Source organism: Octodon degus, unplaced genomic scaffold (genome assembly GCF_000260255.1).
Source record: "Octodon degus isolate 3935 unplaced genomic scaffold, OctDeg1.0 scaffold00015, whole genome shotgun sequence".
Classification (NCBI taxonomy): domain Eukaryota; kingdom Metazoa; phylum Chordata; class Mammalia; order Rodentia; family Octodontidae; genus Octodon; species Octodon degus.
In genome coordinates this window covers 6,951,449-6,973,754 of record NW_004524591.1, presented here as the reverse complement: position 1 = coordinate 6,973,754, position 22,306 = coordinate 6,951,449, and the positions used below count along the sequence as shown (strand labels likewise).

Here is a 22,306-nt window from a genome sequence, read left to right as displayed (position 1 = left end):
TGTCAATACAAAAGCAGATGGACCCACTATTTTTCTTTTTTAAAAAAATTTTTATTTATTTATTTGGTACAGGTTCTTGTTACACAGCTCAGACTTGTAGTGATCCTCCTGTGTCAGCCTCTCCAGTGCTGGGATTTCAGGTGTGTACCACCACGCCCGGATTCAGTGGGCAGCACAGCATGTGGCAAGGTAGATTGAACCCAGGTCCTTGAACTTGTCAGGCAGGCACTCAGACCACTGAGCTATCTCCTCAGCCCCGCTATTTGATTTCTTAAAACACACTGATAAAGTATACACAAAGCCCAAGTTACTTATGTGCATATAGAAGGTATGGACTACTCTTAAGTGAAGTAGACAGTACTTTATGAGTCATTTTGTTCATTATGGTGGTACAATGCACCATTCTTCTTATTCAACACAATACTTCGCACTGAAAATTTTTATCTTCAACCTTAAAATTCCTCAAATGTATTAGAAGTTTCCACTGCTTTAAAAAGTAAAATTTATAAAGTCAATATAACATATCATAAAGGGTTATAACTCTAAGACATTTTACACTTGATCTTAGCCCAAAGGCTGAGAAGTGACGCTGTAAGACATTTTAAAGAAAATTTATACACATCAAGATGAGTGCTTTGCTTTATATAACTAAAAAGCTAGATACAAACCTGCCTCTTTTCACTATAATTTAATAAACATTGTTGCATTTAACAGATTTTCATATGGCAACATTCAACTACAATTGTGAAGATTTCAGTAAACAGTGGTATATCTCTTTTGAAAAACACTGTTGAAATTTAAGTGCTACTATCTTAGTATCTATATAATACTTATGAGAATTTAAAAAGATATTTTACTTTGGAATTTTTCAACATAAGGCACATAGCAATATTTAAAGCACAGAAACAACTATATTACATAATAAATAGTTATCCTATTAATATTTGCCCTTTACCTGAAGTCAGTGGGTGAGTAGTGCAGTAAAAAGTGCCTGAATTAATAAAATGACTGATTTTAGGGAATTTAAGTAATATTTGTGTGCAGAATGCTATTAATTTAAAAAAAGGAAAGAATATTTAAATATACATCCTACAGTGTTACAGGTAGAAAAAATGTGAGGCACTTTGATTAACAATGCAGGAGAAAAGCACTGAGAGTATCTTTTCTTCAAAACTCCAAATTATGTTATAGGTGAGAAACCAGAGACTAAAAATATAGAGAGTTAAGTTAGTCTTTAACTTGGTATGTATTCCACTGATGAAAATCCACAAGTTCAAAATTTGAAGTATTCCACTTTTATTCTGAAAGAAATAATTCACATGGAGAAAGTTGCCCGATTTCAAAGGGTCTTAAGTTCCTCTGAATAAGTTTTGCATATTTTGTGGCACCCAGAAGATGTGAAATGTACATGGTCTCACTACTCTGCGAGCATTTTCTGCTTTAACAATGACAGTCCATACAATGCTGAATGTTATAAAAGCCATGGTTAAAATTTGGTTTGGAATTGTGAAAAACATGCATCACTGCTGCCATGTGAACTTGCTGGCATCCAACACAGACAGGTTTTTTATTATTTTTTTATTCTGTGATTCTTCAGAAACTCATCAAAAATTAAGGTGAAATTTGGGCTTAGAGTTACAGGAACCCACTGGGTGTCGAGTCAGGGAAAGGTCTGGCTTCTGCCGGGTGATGAAACAGATGCATGGCAGCCTGAGCGCTACTTAGGGTATTTACCTCAGCAGGGTATGCATCATTCAAAACTCCTCCACTTTGAAACTGAAAGCAAAAACAGCAACACAACTGATTAGGACAGATCTTCCAAAAGTCATAAGTCATTAAATGACATATGAATATGTATCAAATTCCTTTACTGATGTTACAATGTAAATTTTTAAAATAAAGGCATACTGAGAACATACTATGTATTAGCTGCATTTATTGCTTTTTGTTTTGTCCATTATCTTGACAAAAATTTTTGAAGATGACATAGTAAGTGATAGAACTGACTTTACCAGGTTGTCTTTGGGTCACACAGGTATCAATAGGTCAAGAGAACCAGTCATGAATCCTATTAAACATTTTCTGCATAAGTAGATTTGCCATGCCCAATCTCATGTCAGTCAACTAGCTCCTGTCAATGAACTGATTATGTTCAAATTATTATACTGGGTTGCAGACAACCCAGGACTATTTCAAAAAATGACCAGTTCTTATTTTCTAAAGGTTTACTGATAGTCCTAAAATATTACATCATGAGTATGATTTCCTTAAACAATTCTTATCAGTAATATCATTTAAATTAACAAATATTACTACAAGCACTGTTACACTTAAGAAACTGAATTATCAGGGCCAACAAGACAGCTCAGCAGACTAAGTGCCTGCTTAGGTAACAGTAGGGACCGGGCTTTGATCCCTGGTACCCCATGCCATGCCGGCCCCACCCGTGGGTATTGGGAGCTGGCCACCAACTCCGGATGTGGTGGTGCACACCTGTAATCCCAGTGCTGGGGAGGCTGAAAACAGGAGAATCACTATAAGTCCGAGCTGTGTAGTGAGACCCTGTACCAAATAAATAAATAAATAAATAAGAAAGAAAGAAAGAAAAGAAAAGCAACTGAATTATCAAAAGAAAATGCTCTTTCTTGCCTCCCCCTCTAAAAGTACTCTGGTTTTTCCAACTGCTACAAAAAAAAAAATAAAGAAAAAGAAAAGTAAAGGAAAGGAAGAAAGAGGGCAAGGAAAGAAGAAGGGAGGGAAAAAGAGAACATAGAAATACACAGTTCTGTAGTTTTACAGATTACACAATCTTTACAGTGTAGCATACAGTCAAAACTACAGAAACATTCAAACAGATTAAAAGCCAATCTCCTTCATGAACATACATGCAAAAGTCCTCAATAAAATCCTACCAAATAGAATACAGCAAATCATCAAGAAGATTACACATCATGACCAGGTAGGATTCATCCCAGGGATGGAAGGACGGTTCAGTATATACAAATTTATAAATGTAATATACTATATCAATAAAGACAAATTAAAAAACCACGTGATCACCTCAATCAAAAACCAATTTTCACCTCAAGCAAAAAAGGCTTTTGACAAAGTCCAACACTCATTCATGTTCAAAGTCCTACAGAAAACAGGAATAGATGGCCTCTACCTCAACCTGATAAAGCCATCTGTAACAATCCAATTGCTGCCATAATTATACATGGGGAAAAACTGCAATCTTTTCATGTCAGATTGCGTACAAGACAAGGATGTCCTCTATTACCACTCCTATTCAATATAGTTCTGGAATCATTAGCTAGAGCCATTAGGCAATAGGGAGAAATAAAAGAGAACAGGCAAAGAAGAAGTTAAATTACCATTATTTGCAGATGACACGATGCTTTACTTGGAAGACCCAGAAAACTCCACCATAAAGCTACTAGAATTAATACACAAATTCAGTAGCAGAGCAGGATACAAAATCAATACCCAAAATCAATAACATTCCTCTACACAGATAACAAACACACTGAGAGGGAAATTAGAGAAACAATATCTTTTATAATAGCACTGCAGAAAATGATACACTTAGGAATTAACCTAACTAAAGAAGTCAAAGATGCATGCAATGAAAATTATAGTACTCTGAAAAAGAGATCGTAGAGTATTTCAGAAAATGGAAAGATATTCCCTGCTTCTGGATAGGAAGAACCAACATTGTGAAGATGGCCTTACTCCCAAAATTGTTACACAGATTTAATGCACTCTCGATCAAAGTACCACCAACATACCTCACAGACCTAGAGAAACCATTCCTAAAATTTATTTGGAATGAGAAAAGACCTAGAATAGCAAAGGCAATCCTGGCAAGAAAGGCAAAGCAGGAGATATCACAATACCTGAGTTGAAATTATACTACAAAGCTTCAGTGATAAAAATCATCATGGTATTGGCAACACAACAGACCTGAGGATCAATGGAATATTTTAGAATACGCAGAAGCAACTACACATTCACTCAGCCACTTTATCTTTGGCAAAGGGGCCAAAGATGCTTACAGGAAGAAACAGAGCCTCCTTAACCAATGATGCTGGAAAAACTGGCTCTCTACATGCCAAAAATTAAAACTTGATCCAGGTCTATCACCATGCACTCAACTAAAGTCAAAGTGGATTAAAGATCTAAACATTAAAACAGAAACACTAAATCTCCTGGAAGAAAAAGTAGGAGGAAATCTTGAAGACATATGGGTAAGCAAACAGTTAATGAAGAAAAATCAAATCGCAGAGGTAATACTTGAAAGAATTAACAACTGGGACCTCCTCTCATTGAGAAGTTTTTGTACATCAAAAGAAATTACCAACAAAGTAAAAAGACAACCCACGAATTTGGAAAAAAACTTGACTGATAAGCACCCAGACAAAGGTCTTCTATCTAGAATTTATAAAGAACTAAATACCATTAGGGCCCCAAAATTTAAAGACTCTATCCAGAAATGGGCAACTGACATGAACACATACTTCTCAGAGGACGAAAGACAAGAAGATAATAAATACATGAAAAAATGCTCCACATCACTAGGTATCTGTGGAATCCAAATTAAAACAACACTGAGATACCATCTCACCCCAGAAACAATGGCTATCATAAAGAAATCAACCAACAACAAATGTTGGATAGGCTGGGGGGAAAGAGAAACCTTTTCCCACTGCTGGTGGGAATGTAGACTGGTGCAACCATTATGGAAATCAGCCTGGAGACTTCTCAAAAAACTAGGACTGGAAATCCTATTCAAGCCAGCTATCCCCCCACTGGGAATTTTTCTAAAATAGCTGAAAATATCATAGTGATATATGTGTGCCTATGTTTATAGCAACACAATTTGTGATAGCCAAATCTTGGAAATAACCAAAATGTCCATCACCTGAGGAAAGGATGAAAAAGTTGTGTCTTTATACAATGGAGTATTACTGAGCTATGAAGAAAAATAAACTTGAAGCCTTCATGTATAAAGTGGATGCCACTTGAAGATATACTCTTAAGTGAAATAAACCAGACCCACATATATAAATATCATATTGTCTCCCTAGTGCAAGAACTCAAAAGAAGAAATAAAAAGTGAAAGGTATAACACAGTTAAATGGAACGTGAAAACTCAAGTATTAAACAATGTGAGAGAGAAAATAGAAAAGTTAGGAAATATTGCAGGGGCAAAACCATACATTTATATAAAGAACATGATTTAGAAAATTGTCCTAAGAATCTCCATCAGGTTTTTGAAAATAGCAGTTAATGTCTAGAATTCTCACCCTGACCATCTGTACGCTGATATCTGTGAACTAGCAATACACTGAGGACAGAAATGTGTAACACTAAAACCATGCTTGAAATACCTGTCATTTTGGTTTTCTAAATGCATACTGCTTTTAATGTCATACCAATTATTACTATACTCTCTTTAAAGTAAATGTTTGTAAAAATAAAAAAAAGGCAATAAAAGAAAACAAGAGAGAACAAAAAATTGTCATAGTACTGTCCTGTCACAATGTTGTATATGGTTTGATTTCTAAATTTTTGTGAAAAATATGTAATTGCTTTTTTTTCACATTCTATAGGAATATGAAGTTTAGAATACTGGAAAATATCAGTTCCATGTTATGTCTAAGGCATTTGACATTCAGACAGATAGTGATGTTAAGCTCAACTGCCTGTGTTACAGGGTGATAATATCATTAAGCTTCTCTTCTGGAGGGTTAGCAACTGAAATTTGCAGACCAAAATTAAAGAAAAAGAAGAGCTACAAGGATAGCCAATATTTTGGCCTTATCCCTTCAAGGTCAGTAATGTCTCAGGACATAAGAGAACCTGTGCTGTGACATCCTGTAACTCAGTGGTGTCCCAAATTTTCTGATTAAGGAGATTATGGGGACACAGAGGAAAGTGATTGATGATGTAGAGTGTGCCTAAGGAGAGTCACATGGAGGGAAAAAATTCTCTCATGCTTTCACAGAGAGCAAATTGGTTAAGCCATGGCCATGACTCATCCAGATGGCTGACACGGAAAAAGATCTACAAGCTACTGTACATGGTTTCAGAGTAAATCCTAAGGAGATCTGACTGACCTTGTCAGATATAAAAGTTACATTTTTACTTATATAGGTCTTGCTTTAACTTGGTCTTTATCATCCAGCATAACAGTATAACCACCAGATATAAAAAGTAAAGCCACATTAATATGCTAAGCTATAGAACGCCCAAGTCAGTCACTTTTGATAATTGCTAGTTTTGCTGATAACATACTATTATTATGGGCTTTTGGACTATATTGGGTTATTTTACTGAATTCAAGTACCTACAATATTTGAACTGCATCAAGTATGTAAAGGTTCTTTAAAGAGTGCTACAAATATAGCTTTTCTAAGAGCAATAGAACACCCATCTCTGACAGAACAAACAAAAAGGAGGATATAAATAAAGGACCATTTTGTAGTGAAAAAAATATGTATATGTATATACAAGATATAGATAGATAGATACTTTCTCTTAGTTCAATGAGAAGAAAGATTTGTACTAATATTGTTTAGACAAGAAATGTCTGCATCTTATCCTCTGAATAAGTACTATGAAGATAACCATATGCAATGTTTTAATTTTTTTTTTTTTTTTTTTTTTTTTTTTTTTTTTTTTTTTTTTTTTGAGGAACCAGGGATCGAACTCAGGATCTTGCACTTGTCAGGGAAGTGCTAATTCCACTGTGCCATCTCCCTGGCCCTGTAATGTATTAGTTATTGTAATTGTCCTACTAACCTGTTTTTAAACTGTCTCATTGCTATTTCTCATTAAAATTAATAAAAAATTAAAAAAGAATATTACCCCTTGCTTTCAAGAAATCTTAAATTTCTGTTGTCTTTTTTCTTTTATTACCTTTTAAAAAATTTAAAGAAACAATAATTGATAGTAATAGTAATTAGAAATAATTGATATGACATTAGAAACAGTACACATTTAGAAGGCCAAGATGACAGGTATTCAAGGCTACCATATTTTCTTTATTCTAAATATTAGATTTTAATATAATTTAAGTATGTCAGGAATGACCATGAGAAAAACCTTTCTTACTACTTTCTGTAGAAAGCTCATATATGATTGGACAAACCAAATGTGTAAAAAAAGCCAAAGAAATAATTGGGATAAAGATTCAAGACACATGTTTTGTTTTTAGTACTAGATATTGAATTCAGGACCATGTGGTTACCAGACAGGCTCTCATGCCGTTAATCTATACCTGTGGCCTCATGACACATTTCAAAATTACTATATCAAATATACAGTGTAAAGAGGTCAATGAACTTAATCTCAGACAAGCTATTCTTCAAAACTAACTACATTTTTCTAAAGGAACGGCATAAATGCATTCTGGATTCATTATCTCTACATTATTCTTGAGTTATTTTCACAATGCTGGTTTGGTGCCATGAATTTCTTGAAGTGCTTCTTAACCATTACACATTCCTGGATGGCAACAGACATCAAGTATCACCAGTGTGTTAAACTTACTTATTTTCTGAATATACTCAGTTAAAGACCAAATGCTCAGAGAGTTCTGCCCACACATGTAAAGAAAAATGTCAGACCTGCTTCCCATGACACAGAGTCACTTTTTAAGAACTCCAGAAACAAACTAAAACTCCACCTGGATTCCAGCGCTAACTCATGATAGTGGTACTAAATCAATGCCACACGTGCTACTGGGTTTTTTTCTCCTAAGACAAAGATGTTAATGTATGAGTTGCTTTTTCTAAACTAAAACCTCAGGATTCAGTGCAGCACAGGCATTTTGTGATAAATAACTGGATTAGGGCTGGGTATGGCAGCTGGTCTCTAAAAGGTTCCCCACTACTGACCTAGGACAAAGGCATTCTAAGAAAGCATGCTAATTTTTGCTTGAATCCCATTTCAAATACATATGAAAAACTAAGTTTTGGAGAAAATTATTTTTAAAACTTCAAATTTTTTAAAGCTTGAATTTTTAATAAATCCTAACAATTCTTAAAAAATCATGAAAGATAAATGAAACTCTTTTCTAAACACACTAATTTTGCCTGGTAATTTTGGACATTTTACATTAAGGAGATACTCATGTTCCTTTGAGCCTTGATTTCTTTTTCCTTCAGGATTTAGGGAAATAAATCAGTAATATACTGAAAAAACTGTAGGCTTATAAAACAATAGCCAGCTATATAACTGGCAATGCTGTTCTATAAACACTGCAGATAATAAAATCAGTCACTGAATCAAAAATTTTGTAACTCATGTCTACTTATTAATAAGGTAGAAAGAACCTCTGAAAGGGTTTATTCAGCTGCACAGAACCCTTACCTTGTTTAGAAAGGCCTGCGGGCCCGGAACTGCCGCACTATACTGCATCTGACCCACGTGGCTGCGTGAAGGTTCTGGTTGGCACTGATATGCTGACATGGCCCTGGCAAAACACGACTGGGGAGTCACTACGGTGGACTGTGGATTTACTCCGTGCCTTTGGTTCTCAGGAGCTTGTAAACAACTGGAAAAATCTTCTAAATTAGAAGCTGTAGGATAAACGGATGGTTCAAAATCCCCGATGGGAAACCCCATTTGCGTACACTTGGAATGCTGGGGTAATAGAGACTGCTCACAGGGAGTGAAGTTCTGCACGTAAGGCAGAGTCTCTAGCTCAGCTTTGTAGGGAAACTCTGGATTCGCCCCATGTACATCTGGAAACATGTTATACTGCTGGAGGTCTTGCTGAGGACAACCGAAAGGCACAGATGAGTTAGAGCTCCAGTCTGCAGGCAGGCCATTAACTTGCATATGTTTCATTTTCTGACACAATTGTTGTGGCTCCACAACTATTTGTTTTTCGTGGTGCTGCAGCTGCTGCTGCTGCTCTAACTCAAGACGTTCTTGTACCATACAGCTTGCATTAAGAGGGACAGCCTGTTGCTGCTGGTGCTCTGCACTCAGGAATGGAGACTTACTTAAAGAATCTTGGACATATGTCAGTATTTCATCCCTTATATCTATGTCTCTGAAGTCGACCTCACCAGAAACATCAGTCCTAAAAAATTCCTCATTCTGCATGTGCTTGATATCTTCGAAATCAATGCCTAGGTTTTTCATAATGCTGTATAATTCATTATTTCTATTATCTAGAAAAGGTCCTGCATGATCTCCAGAAAGCACTGGGTTCATCTCCTGGGTCTGTCCAATTGGCTGATGTTTCAGGATACTGTCATTTCCCACTGGGAGAATACTGTCTTGCCAATTACTGCACTCAATCATAGAATCGTTAAAAAAATTTGTGTCAAAAGGGACAGCACTTGAAGCAGGGTAATGATAAATAGACTCATCCTGCTGCATTATGGCCGCCAAGAGGGAACTGGGGTGGAGAGAATCTGCGTCCTCCAGAGCTTTGGTAGCGGAGTTTTGCCCACCAGCGGTGCTTCGAGTCCGTATTGGTAAGGGATCCATCACGGGAGGAAAAGGGCTGCTCGCCTCATACAACACAGCTTCTCCGGTGGTGAACATAAAAGGCAGCGTCATGCTGCGCTTCCGTAAATGCTCTCTTCCTTCTTCATCTCTAAAATTTGGTACAAAAAAGTCTGCATATATTAGGAAGATTTTTATTATATACACTTTAAACAAGATATTAAATAAAAAGAAAAATAGCAAGTAAAATATAACTGGGTCTGACAACAGGGAGCATAGACTTTATTTTGGCCTAACTTATTCTCATGACTCATGCTAGAAAATATAGACAAATATATTTTAATGACTTAGAATTTATAATTTTTGGCAAAATGTAATATGATAATTACATTTTTAGGCTATATTACTATCATGATATCCTGCAGAAAAAAAATTGCATGTTTTCTAAATATGATAAAACCTGTAAGAATTTATGATTTTGGTCAGAGGAGGGATGTGCAAATAAAACAGTAAACCAAAGCCCTACAGAGAAAGAATGGAGGAACTGGCAATGTGAAAATCAAAACTTTCCACATATTTGCAAAGCAATTCATAAATCAAATTAAAGCATGGAGTATGTATATTTATACTTTAGTATGTGCATGCAAACTTTCCTGTCAGAGGCAAAGAGCTCCAATGAGTCTATAAAAGAGAAAAAAGGTAAAACAGTCACATAAAAAGCCAAAGGATATTAACTGGATATTCAGAAAAGAAAAGTATTTTAAAAGGATACAAAAAGGTAACTTGCCTTATCAGTAATGAGAAAATGAAAACTTGTGGAACTGTTCTTAATAACTCATAGAACACATATAATGATAAGTATGTAAAGACATGAACACAATAACTAAATTTGACCGCTGAAACTGATATTCAAAAAAAGACCACACTCTTGAACAACAGAACAAGTATCTTGTACAGGAATATGTGGGATATTTTATCAAGTGTAGAACATATACTGGATCATAAAATAAACTGCCATATATTTCAAAATAACATGAAATCCTTTCAAAGGACTGAACTCCACTAAGAGAATATTCTCTGACTACAATGGAATTAAGCTAAAAGTTACAAAATAAATAGAAAAATCATCTGACACCAAACAGTTCAGTAACATTATATTTCTAAATAATTTGTCAATAAAAAAGAAAAATTAAAATTAGAAAAAAATATCTGCAATTGAAGGATAAAAGTAAGCCTTCAGAATAAGGGGTGTAAAGTAATACAAAGGAAAATTGATATGTATTTTCAAATACATATTGAAGGAGAAAAAACTGGAAAAAATAGTGATTTCCAAATAGAAAAAGGAAATAATGAGAAAACAAATGAAATGGAAAATGTGTACAATAAGAATCAATAAGCCAAAAGTTGTATCTTCAAAGAGATTCATAAACTGCTGGTCATGCCATACCAACCAAAGGTGAGAGTTCAATATGCATACATACATACCCAAGTATCTATACACATAGATACATATATACTCGGACTTACAGGGGTACTTATATACATTCATGCATTCACCATGTTCATGGGTTAGAAGACTTAATACTGTGAAGATGTTAATTTTCCCTCAAATGATCAACAGTTTCAATATAATGTCACTCCAAATTCCAACAAATTATGTTGTTGGGAACTAAAAACTGATTTCTAAAATACAGATGGACATATAAAGGGTAAAAAGAGGTTGTTTGGAGGACAACAAAAGCTAAACTAAGAATGTACTCAAATATCAAAACAGTATAAACATACAGTAATTAAGGCCCTATAAAGGGCACAAAAATAGGCAACTAGACCAATGGAACCAGACCAAAAATGTCTAGAAACAACCACAGACAAAATACTCTGATTGAAGGCCAAAATATCTTTTCAAGAAATGTTACTGGTCAATTTGCTATATATAAAAGAATAAAAACCAATCTTGATCTTCATCTTAGAAGCTATATACAAAAAGGAAATTTCCACAGTGGTAGAAACTGCAAATATTTGACAAAGAACTCATTCCCAGAATATGTAAGAAAATCTTATTAATCACTGCTGTGTTTAGAGCAGAAGATGCTAACTTTTCATTTTTTGTTCATAAACTCACGAATAAAATTTTGGAGTTTTCATTATTCTCTTTGGGTAGCTTTACATATTTAACTCCTCAATAAAGACAGAATTCTGTCTTCTCAGTATCTTTTACCCATACCTCTTATTTCTATACTATAGAATTTTACATTTCAATTTTCAATTGCCTTGGTATTAATTTTAAATTTTTATGTAAGAAGACTTATGAACCCCACTGTTATCAAAGAGCCAAAACGGGACACATTCTCAGTCTGCTTACGTACGTTAGAGCTCGCTGAGTTGCAATGATGTAATCCGGTCTTCCATTTTTATAGACCACACGTGCGTTCGACTGCAGCCAGGTCCACCGGTTGTGCTTTGCAAGAAGCCTGAACACTGTCATGCCACTTTCTCCAGTCTTCATCACTGAAATTAATTATCACACTCAGAATCAATATATTTAAAACTTTTCTGAAATAAAACCCATTTCTGAAATTTTGATGAATATATTCCATTTATCACCACCAATTATGATAAGTATCTTAACTTTTAACGGCATACAAACAATTTTTCAGAATTTCTGTGTCTTATTTTCATTTTGGACTAAATGTTTATAATGTTAAAGGGAACATTAGGTAAGAGTGATAAGACATGGGTTAATAGATGCAGTATACAGATAATATTAACTTGGTTGGAGGAAGATTTTTAAAAAGTTGACTTACTTTTATTTTTCTTTTTTATTTATTTATTTATTTATTTATTTATTTATTTTTTTGCGGAACTGGGGATTGAACTCAGGCCCTTGCGCTTGCCAGGGAAGCGCTTATTCCACTGAGCCATCTCCCCAGCCCTTGACTTACTTTTAAATAGGGAATGCATTCCCACACATTTACAATGCTTTACAATTTTAAACTTTAAACCTAAATCCATACAATTTATGAAGTAATAATGATACCATTAAAAAATGCTCATCAAAACTTTGCACCCAAGTGGTCATTTACATAGTAATTAATCTGCTAAATCCCTATGTGGCAGCAAAGTTACCATGATAAAAACAAAACAAAACAAAACACCAGACCTGAGGATCAATGGAACAGAGTAAAAGATTCAGACACAACTCAAAACACACTCAGTGACCTTATCTTTGACAAAGATGCCGAACGCTTTCAATGGAAGAAATATAGCCTCTTTTAAAAAAATTTTTTTTATTAATTTCATTGAGAAAAAACAATGAGACAGTTTCAAAACCAATTAGTAGGACAGTTTCAATAATTAATACATTGCATGTTGTTGTCTTCATTGTGGTTATTCATAGTACAAGAGGCAGACATGATAACCTGTCCAAACACTATTAGTACAAATCTTTCTTCTCATTGAATTAAGAGAAAGTAGCTGTATATCTATCCTAACTATTTTGTTTTACAGATACAAAATTGTCCTTCATTTCTATCCCTTTTTTGTTTAGTTTTGTCAGAGATGGGTATTCTATTGTCATTTAAATATACTAGGTGCGTGAATTCAGCAAAATAATCCAATATAGTCCACTGGTTCATAATAGTAGTGTGTTATCTGTAAGATTGGCATTGTCAGAAGTTGTTGACTTGAGTCTCTTACAGCTCAGCATATGGATTTACTTTTTGTACCTCATTTTTATACTTTTCTGATGGATGGTTAAGACCAAGATAAAGCAAGACTTATATAACAAGAAATGTAACTTTTGTATCTGAAAACATCAGTTAAATCCCTTCAGGATTTATCCTGAAACCCTGTACCATAGTTTGTAGATCGTTTGTCAGTGTCAGCCATGTGGATGAGTCATGGCTATTGCTTGACCAATTTGCTCTCTGTGAAAGCCTGAGAGAAAGTTTTCTCTCTATGTGACTCTCCTTAGGCACACTCTACATCATCGATCACATTCCTCTGTGGCTCCATAATCTCCTTGATCAGAAAATTGGGGGCACAACTGAGTTACATCATGTTACAATACAGGTTCTCCTATGTCCCTAGTCTTCACTGACCTTGAAAGGCTAGGGCCAAATGTTGGTGGACCTTGCAGCCCTTCTTTTTCTCCAATTTTTGATCTGTAAACTTAGGTTGCTAACCCTCCAGAAGAGAATCTTATTATTACCCTGTAACATATTCAGTTCAGTTTACCCTATCTGTCTAAATATCGAACATCTTAGGCATAATGTGGAACAAGTGTCTTCCATCAAGTATTGATGTATTGAAATTTAAGTCCTTACAGAATATGAAGAAAAAAATTTAAAAAATAGAAATAAACATAATTTTACACAGAAATTTAGAAATCTAACCATATGCAGCATTGAAGCAGGACAGTCTTGTGACTTTTTTTTCTTTTTCTTGTGTTTTTTTTCATTTATTACCCATTTAAAAAAAGAAAAAAAGACAAAAAAATCTTAGTTGTGAGATGGTATGGTAATAATTGGTATATCATGACAAGAAGTATGTATTTAGAAGACCAGAATGACAGGCATTCCAAGTGTGACCTTGCTATTACACATTGCTATCTTCAGTGCAGTTGCTTGGTTCACAGGTATCAGCATATATAGTCAGTCAGGTTGAGAATCCTACCAGTTAACTGCTAGTTTCAAAAACCTGCTGATGTTTCTCAGGATCATTGCCTTGCCCATCTTGTGTATACAAGTGTATGGCTTTGTGCCAGTCCTGTTTCCCAGTTTTTCTCCTTACCCTCTACTCACTGTCCAGTCCTCAAGTTCTCGCTTTCCTTTCAGTTGTGTTATGCCTTTCTATTTGTATTTCTTCTTTTGATTTCTTATACTACGGAGACTATATGATATTTATACATGTGGGTCTGGTTTATTTCACTTATAAGTTTATCTTCAAGTGGCATCCACTTAAATATAAATACTTCAGGTTTATAATTCTCTATAGCTCAGTAATACTCCATTGTACAAAAATATGATATCTTTTTCAACCATTCCTCATGTGACAGGCATCTTGCTTGTTTCCGAGATTTGGCTATCACAAATTGTGCTGCTATTAACATAGGTATACATATATCACTATGATATGATGTTTTCAGTTCCTCCTGGAAAATTCCCAGTAAGGGGATAGCAGGCTTGAATGGGATTTCCAGTCCTAGTTTCTTAAGGAGTCTCCAGGCTGATTTCCATAACGGCTGCACTAGTCTACATTCCCATCAGCAGTTGAGAAGGGTTCCCTTTTCCCCACAACCTCTCCAACATTTGTTGTTGGTTAATTTCTTTATGATAGCCATTGTTTCTGGGGTGAGATGGTATCTCAAAGTTGTTTTAATTTGCATTTCACAGATGGCTAGTGATGTGGAGCATTTTTTCATATATTTATTTGCTTCTTTAAATATAGCTTCTTTAATAAATGCCACTAAAAAACTGACTTTGCACATACCAAATATTAAAACCTTATCTCTCACTGTTATGTTTTTTCTCTAGGTGTCTCCCCAGTGCCTCATGCAGTCATGGGGCAGACTTCTAGAATTTGTGATTCACTCATGATCCACTGGGATTGTGGGTGATCCAAGGCTGGGATTATGGGTCAGAGTACTGATGGGATTATGGGTGTGAGTGCTACACTAGATATCCTGAATGTAACATAAGAGAGACAGACTTCCTCTCTTTTGCCGTTCTTGGTGCCACTTGCTTGGGCTCTCTTGCTCATTGCTGCCACCATGAAAGGATGCTCTCGGCCCTGTGCCATGCTGCCTTGGAGCCAACCAAGTATGGACTGAAATCTCCAATGTGAGCTAAATAAATCTTTCCTTCCTTCACTTTGGGTGTCGAGTATTTGTCCCAGCTATGAGAGAAGAGTAACTGAGACACTCACCAAACACTAAACTAAAATTGAAATAGAGCAAAGATATAGGTATTAAAACAGAAACACTAAGTCTGCTGGAAGATACAGAGGACTCTTGAAGACACAGGTATAGGCAAAGACTTTATGAACAAAACTCAGACTACAAGGGAAATATTAGAATCAATAGCTGGGATCTTATTTTATTAAAAAGCTCTTGTACAGGAAAACAATCAACACAATGAAGAGACACCCACAGAGTGGGAAAAATTGTCACTTATTATTCAGAAAAAGGACTAATATCTGGGGTAGGTAAATAATTAAAAAAAAAACTATACCTCTAAAATATATTTATTTATTTAGTACCTGGGATTACAGGCATGCACCAGCACACTAGGTCTTGGTGGCTACCTTGGCAAGCCCAAGGCGGAGTAGGCATGGCATGTGGTACTGGGGCTTGAACCCAGGTTCTTGCACTTGCCTAACCGGCTGAATTATCTCCATGGTCCCAGACCTCCAAAATTTAAAGACCCCACCCTAAAATAGACATCTCAAACAAATAGACACTTTTCAGTTGAATAAGTAGAAATGGCAAATAAATATATGAAAAAATGTTCACTATTAGCAGTCATTTAAGAGATGCAACTGATAACAACACTGAGATTCTATCTCCAGAAAGAATGGCTACCATCAATAAGTCAACTAATAGCAAACGCTGGTGGAGCTGTGGGGAAAATGGAACCCTTCTCCACTATTTGTGGGAGTGTAGACTGGTGCAACCACTGTGGTGATCAGTGTGGAGATTACTTGAAAAACAAAAACTATAGAGGTTCTGTTCTACCCAAACATTTGCCATTTTGTATTTTCCAGAAGAATTAAAATCATCATATCTCAGTGAGACATGCACACCAACATTTAAAGCCGCACAGTTTATAAAAGCTAAATCTTTGAAACAGCTCAAACATCCATTTATCAAGAAATGATTGAAGTTTTTTTTTTTTTTTTTTTTTTAAAAAATGCAGTACTACTCTGGCATAAATAAGGATAAGCCTGAGACATTTCTGGATAGATGGACACCTTGAGACCATATAACTAGGCAAAATAAATCAAACACTCATTGTTCTCTAGCGTGGGAAACTGAAAGGGTGAAGATCAAAATGTGTAATAAATACTATGAAAGAGGAAAAAATGTTTGAATGGGAAGGGGAACAAGGGAGGAAAGAGGGGGAAAAGAAGCTAAGAAGGGAAAAGAAGACAATAGAAAGAAAAAAAGGGGAATAAAGCTTTCATAAATAAGGAGGGGATGAGGAGTTGACAGGTGGGCTGGGGAATGGGAATAAAAGCAAGCAGAACCTTGATCACCATGTAGAGGTACAAATGTCCTAAGATGAATGTGGTCATTACGTATATCTAAAATGTAGCAATCAAATTAAGTTTTTAAAAGGTCACTATGATTATTCAAGATAGAATGATAAGAAGCAGAAGTTTATCTAGCTTCCCTAAACACTATATTTACTTAATAACTTGAAACATGCACTAGAGTATATGCCATTCTGTCAGATACAGCATATGGATAAGAAGTACAACTTACTCCGGAGGTGGAATTCAGCACAATAAAGCATATCTGCAGCATGAACAAACTGATATCCTGACCCTCTGGTGCACAGTTCCGCTTCAGTGTATCCTAAAACAATCTGCCCTCTGTTATGAAGAAGGAAAGTGAGAGTGAATTAAAACAACATGTTATTAGAGAAATTCACTAGTTTATGCTACTTTCTGCAACTTGACATTCAAAATTTCACATGAGTAGAAAAACTTCAGGTATATAAATTGCTCTCTTGCTTATGGCTAAATTTTTAGCTTGTTTCTTTTCTGAATAAAGCATGGAAATTAGTATGGCTAAAAATGAACTTAATAGAAAATGTTCTAAAGGTCACAAAATATTTGGTGAAAGTCTAGAATGCATGTACTGCACTTGTGTTTCTCCAGTAAAAAGGAGAAAAGATTGATATATTTTGATACGATATATGAGTACTCAGATCACTCTACTAAGTAAATTTTAGAAATTACTGAACTTCTAGGGCTCAAAATTCATAATAGTGATATTAATAATTGTATAAAGATAATAAAGGCAATTAATAGAATAAACCTTGCAAGTATAAAAATTTCAAAATAATATGATTTTTGTATCTGATGAAATTAAATTAAACATGAAACAGCTTAGTATAAAATAGCTAATATAATAATAAAAATTAGAACTTACACTACACATTGTACAGAGTAAAATATATACTTGATGAAGTAGAAGTTAACAAGTTCACTTACTTGGCATCGCAACCAATAGGTGTAAAATCCAGTTTGTGTTTGGTTCTAAAAATGAAATTTTTGGTTCGAATTTCAAGTATGGATGGTGACTGAAGTGGAGTAGCTATAGCAAATAGGGCCAGCTGAGGAGGAAGTAGCATCCCATCTTTCCCTTTCTTGTTCTGTCCATGAAGATATTTTAATCTTCCTTGAAAATTCATTGCCTTAAAAATAAAAGTGTTCATTAAAATGAACAGTACAAAATGCTTCTATTAAAAAAAAAAACCCTTTCACTGTGACTATTTCTAGGATATCTGATATTTCACGGATGTTTCTAACCTTGAGAAATGCTACTTTCCTTTACTCCTTTCTCCAAATGAAGCGAAATTAAACCCACTCCCAAAAGTAAGGTGTGCAATATTCTAGAGTAAGTGAGCCATTCTTTACTTCTAATGGTCACCGCTGGAGGACCTGGACTGTTTTCTGTGTGTGCAAGTACCCTCTCATTGAATGCTACCCCTGGATACACCTGGTGTATTCTGTGAATGGATCAATAAATGAACGTATAGGGATAAACTTTAATTTCAAACATACATGTACTATATTCCATATCATGGTAATCTTTCCTATAGGCACAAAATTTTCTACAAAATACTAAAGTGACTCATTGTAAAATCACATGAAGAATACAGAAGTGTATTAAATATAAAGAACAATTTTAGATGACAGAAGACAACTGGACATGATCAGCTTAGTTGACTGAAACAGTATCAAGCAGCCTAAGATTCTGACATCAGTGTGTCACGAGCAGAAGGCACACAACACCCTTCTGCCCCTTCTGCCCTAGACGTTCTACCTCAGAGATACATGTTAACTGATTCTGCACACCAGTACCAGGAGAAGTGTCTCATATCATATAACTTTGGGTCAGCAGAACTATCTCCAGGAATAAGCAGAAATAAAAAGCACTGCTTAGAATTGCTTCATTTATGATTGGCTATTCTACTTCAAGTTCTCTGTAATTCACAAACACAGTCCCCAGGCTCTGCATTCTCTTCTCCTATACTTGGTGCAGTAAGCAGGGAAGGATACAATCAGTGGGGCAGCACAGGTCCACTCTGAGAACCCTTCCTCGGGGCTCTCGAAGTGACCCTGCACAGGATTCAGACCGTGCAGCAGGAAGCAGTGTCTCACCTCAGGTGACGATACCGCACCCCGAATACATGATCAGCTTTTTATATGGCAATTATTTGGGACATGGGAAAAAGGTCACACTTCTCCTATCTAGCAGGCATTAAAGCCTAAGATACGAAGCATTCTCCTATTAGAGAAAGATTAGATAATTCTCTACCATACCTAAAAAAAGTCTTAAAAACTGGCAGACTATTTGTATCTATCTTTGATACAAGGCTCCATGTTACTTCACCCAGTTTTTATTATTGCATCCTAAAGGAAATTGTCTTTTGAGGTATGGAAAATATTAAAAATCTAAAGTAATAATTTTTAAAAATTACTTTATCAAATTATTAAGCATATTTTAAAAACTGAACTCAAATTTAAGCAAATGAAACTAGATTAAAAAAAAAATTCTTTGGGCTGGGGAGATAGCTCAGTAGAATAAGTGCTTGCCTGGCAATCGCAAGGGCCTGAGTTCAATCCCCAATTCTGCAAAAAAAATTAAATAAATAAATAAAAATAAACAAACAAAAAAAACTAGATTAACTTTTCTCTTTGTTTTCTATGCCTTGAGAGTATAATCCAGTATTTTAAGGTTTTTGTATCTTACCAGAAATCCAGACGAATTATCCAGCAAGCACCTTAGTCGGCAAATGAAGCACCTCTCCATGAAAGAAGAGTTTTCTGGAGGAAGCTGCTCTGAGGTATAAGAGACTCCTGGCTGTGGGAGGCCATGAGGTTCTGAAGAAACAAAGCAACACAGACTACACAGTCCATTTTGCAACACAAGCTACATGTTTTACTGTGCTATAAAATTATTTGAATAGTTTAAAAAGTTAATTTAAAAACTGGAGCTTATATTCTGCATTAAGAAATCATTTTAAAAAATTATTTAGAAAACCAAAAACTTATTGGATAACTTTTATCACACAGGATTTAATTGTTTGTATTTTTAATCGAGCTCAACAATTTCCTTATTTTTCTTTTTATTGTTTTAACGCTTTTCATAGATTTTTGAAAACACTGCTTGCATTGAGAAATACTTTTTATACTTGCTTATGCTAGTTTACTTTTTATTTGATAGACTGGAATAAAAGCAATTATAAGCACTCTAGTTTCTATTTTATACATCTTTTATGATGGTACCAGAGTTATTTTTATAAAATATATTACTGAGTATGGCAACATCTTTATGTTTAATTCCTCAATGCCTGTCATTTACCAAATATTCCTTGGCTCATAAGGCTCTTGTGACCCGGATCTGGCCTATAGTTTAAACTGACACCTTTCACTATTTCTCCACTGTTAACATTGAGTTCTAACCATTAAAGGTTCCCCAACTCCTTTTACAGAAGCATATTCAAAAATCAACAACACTATATTTTGGTAATCATCCTTACCAGGAATTGCTTGACCAGAGTCTGAATTCTGTGAAGGGTTGAATGCCCAATGGAGCTGCCGTTGAAATTCAGCTCGATCTTCAGTATGGATAAGTTCATACACACTCTGATGTATGACATCAGACTAAAGGGAAATGAAACAATGAAATAAAACAAGAGCATTGATCAAAAAATTACAAGTTTACTCAAATAACTTCAGAACCTAGATAGATTAGTAGGTGCTTGTTAGTGGTGATGAATGTCAGGTGAATGATGTCCAAGCTCCCTTGTCATCCAAAATAGGAAAAGCTAAAGAAACTAGCAGAGTAACTGACAGGCCCAAAGCTTACAGGCTGTCACTACCCACCTGAGCGCTGTTAATCAACAGGTGATCTCCACATTCCTTCATTCATTAAATATGCCATATTAAGATCTGCTTAGATTCTTTATCAATCTATTGATCTTTTAAACCCTACCTCTCACACGAATCCTTCCACAGACATTCAATCCTCTATTAGTTTCCTACCCTTAACAGTATTCACCTCACATTTACCTTAATGTGCCTTAAAAGTGTTCTTTGTATTAAACACGACTACAAGTAGACTCCATAGAGTAAGGGATCGTCCCTTTATCATACTAGAGTCATACTGGAATGCCCTTTCTCCTCATGCCTCTTGGGATTTACTACAGTGTGGTATGAAGCACATATTTCTCTCTCTCTCTCTCATGTATATACATATGCATACTTAGAAAAAAATTATGGGACACTTTCATGTGTGATGATACTGTACATTCTATATTATGTTATTTCATTCCATCCTCAGCAATTAAAAAGAAATTTCAATAGTGATCCACTGTATCTACTGCATTATTACCCAATAATGAGCCATAAGTGCAGTTTTTAAAATGGTGCCTTAATATGCCACCATGTCAGAAGGGAATGTTTGCTTAAAGAGCATCCAGGCTATGTGTGTGCATGAGAAAAACTGGAACATAGCTAATTTCTAAGATTTTAACTGACATAAATAGTGACAGCAAATAGGAGTCTATATAGTTATATGATTTACTAAGATTCAAATAGGCTTTTCTGTATTTCCTTTAAAATCAAAAGAAAAGCAAAATTTAGACTTAGTGGAAATAGTTAATTTAGTAATCAATTCTTAAGTCATTTTTAACATTAACTTATCTATGATATATATTAGACAATCATCAAAATTTAAAACATAAGCTAAAATATACACATTGCCGTTGGCATGCATAAAACATCATCAAGAACAGTCTATATAAGTGTCACATAGTGCTATGCAGACCGGCAACTTGAGTCTATCTCACAGTGTCATGCTCAGCTGAAGCCTTAGGAAGCTGTTAGGTCACCAATTCACAGCCATTCTATAACCCACTGAAGCAGATTATCTGGGCATGAAGTTCAGAGATTTTAAGTTTTTTACATAATGCTTATGCACATTAAAATCAGATACATAAAAATAGCAAGTATTCAAGTATACTGTACTTATAATCAACTCTGAAATCCTGACAGATATTTGTGCCCATCAAATATATAAAATACAACTCCATTTATTCACCATTCATTCAATGTTGTTTAACAAGCCAAACATCTGCTCCCTTAAAAGACTTCCTGCCTACTCTTAACTGAATTTCTGTCTTTCTCCTAGGATTCCATATCTTCCCATCTTAGTCCTATATATTCTTTAGGCCAGTTTCAATCTATTTCCTTTATTTTCTATAAGCCATCTGAAAGTTTGCTTCTTTTTTTTGAGACAGGTTCTCACTCTGCAACTTAGGCTAGCCTTGAACTCACTAGTTGCCTATGGTGGTCTCAAACTCATGGCAATCCTTTTGCCTCAGCCTCTTGAGTGCTGGGATCATAATGTACCACCGCACCTGGCTATCCACCTGAAAATTTCTTCTAAGAAATTACTGGTAAGTCAAAAAAGAAAAATCAGGGCTGGAGAGATGGCTCAGTGGTCTAAAGCACCTACTTAGAACAAGCTTCGCAAAGCATCAGGGACCGCGGTTCAATCCCCCAGCACCACATGCCAGCCAGTCGCGCCCCCTGGTGGGCTGAGCTG

The 22,306-nt window shown here is 35.3% G+C and overlaps 1 protein-coding gene across 1 annotated transcript in view; it reads right to left on the bottom strand.

The window, feature by feature from the left end:
* Positions 1 to 202: 202 nt before the first annotated feature.
* The window catches only part of Ahr (aryl hydrocarbon receptor), a 60,446-nt gene continuing 38,342 nt past the window's right edge, over positions 203 to 22,306 (bottom strand). The window contains exons 5-11 of the mRNA XM_004626438.2: positions 20,238 to 20,361; positions 19,448 to 19,578; positions 17,683 to 17,885; positions 16,949 to 17,058; positions 11,832 to 11,973; positions 8,377 to 9,616; positions 203 to 1,776 (exon numbers count right to left, since the gene is read on the bottom strand). Coding sequence (XP_004626495.1) covers positions 1,636 to 1,776; positions 8,377 to 9,616; positions 11,832 to 11,973; positions 16,949 to 17,058; positions 17,683 to 17,885; positions 19,448 to 19,578; positions 20,238 to 20,361 — 2,091 coding nt within the window. The 3' untranslated portion in view covers positions 203 to 1,635. The remainder of the gene's footprint in view (positions 1,777 to 8,376; positions 9,617 to 11,831; positions 11,974 to 16,948; positions 17,059 to 17,682; positions 17,886 to 19,447; positions 19,579 to 20,237; positions 20,362 to 22,306) is intronic.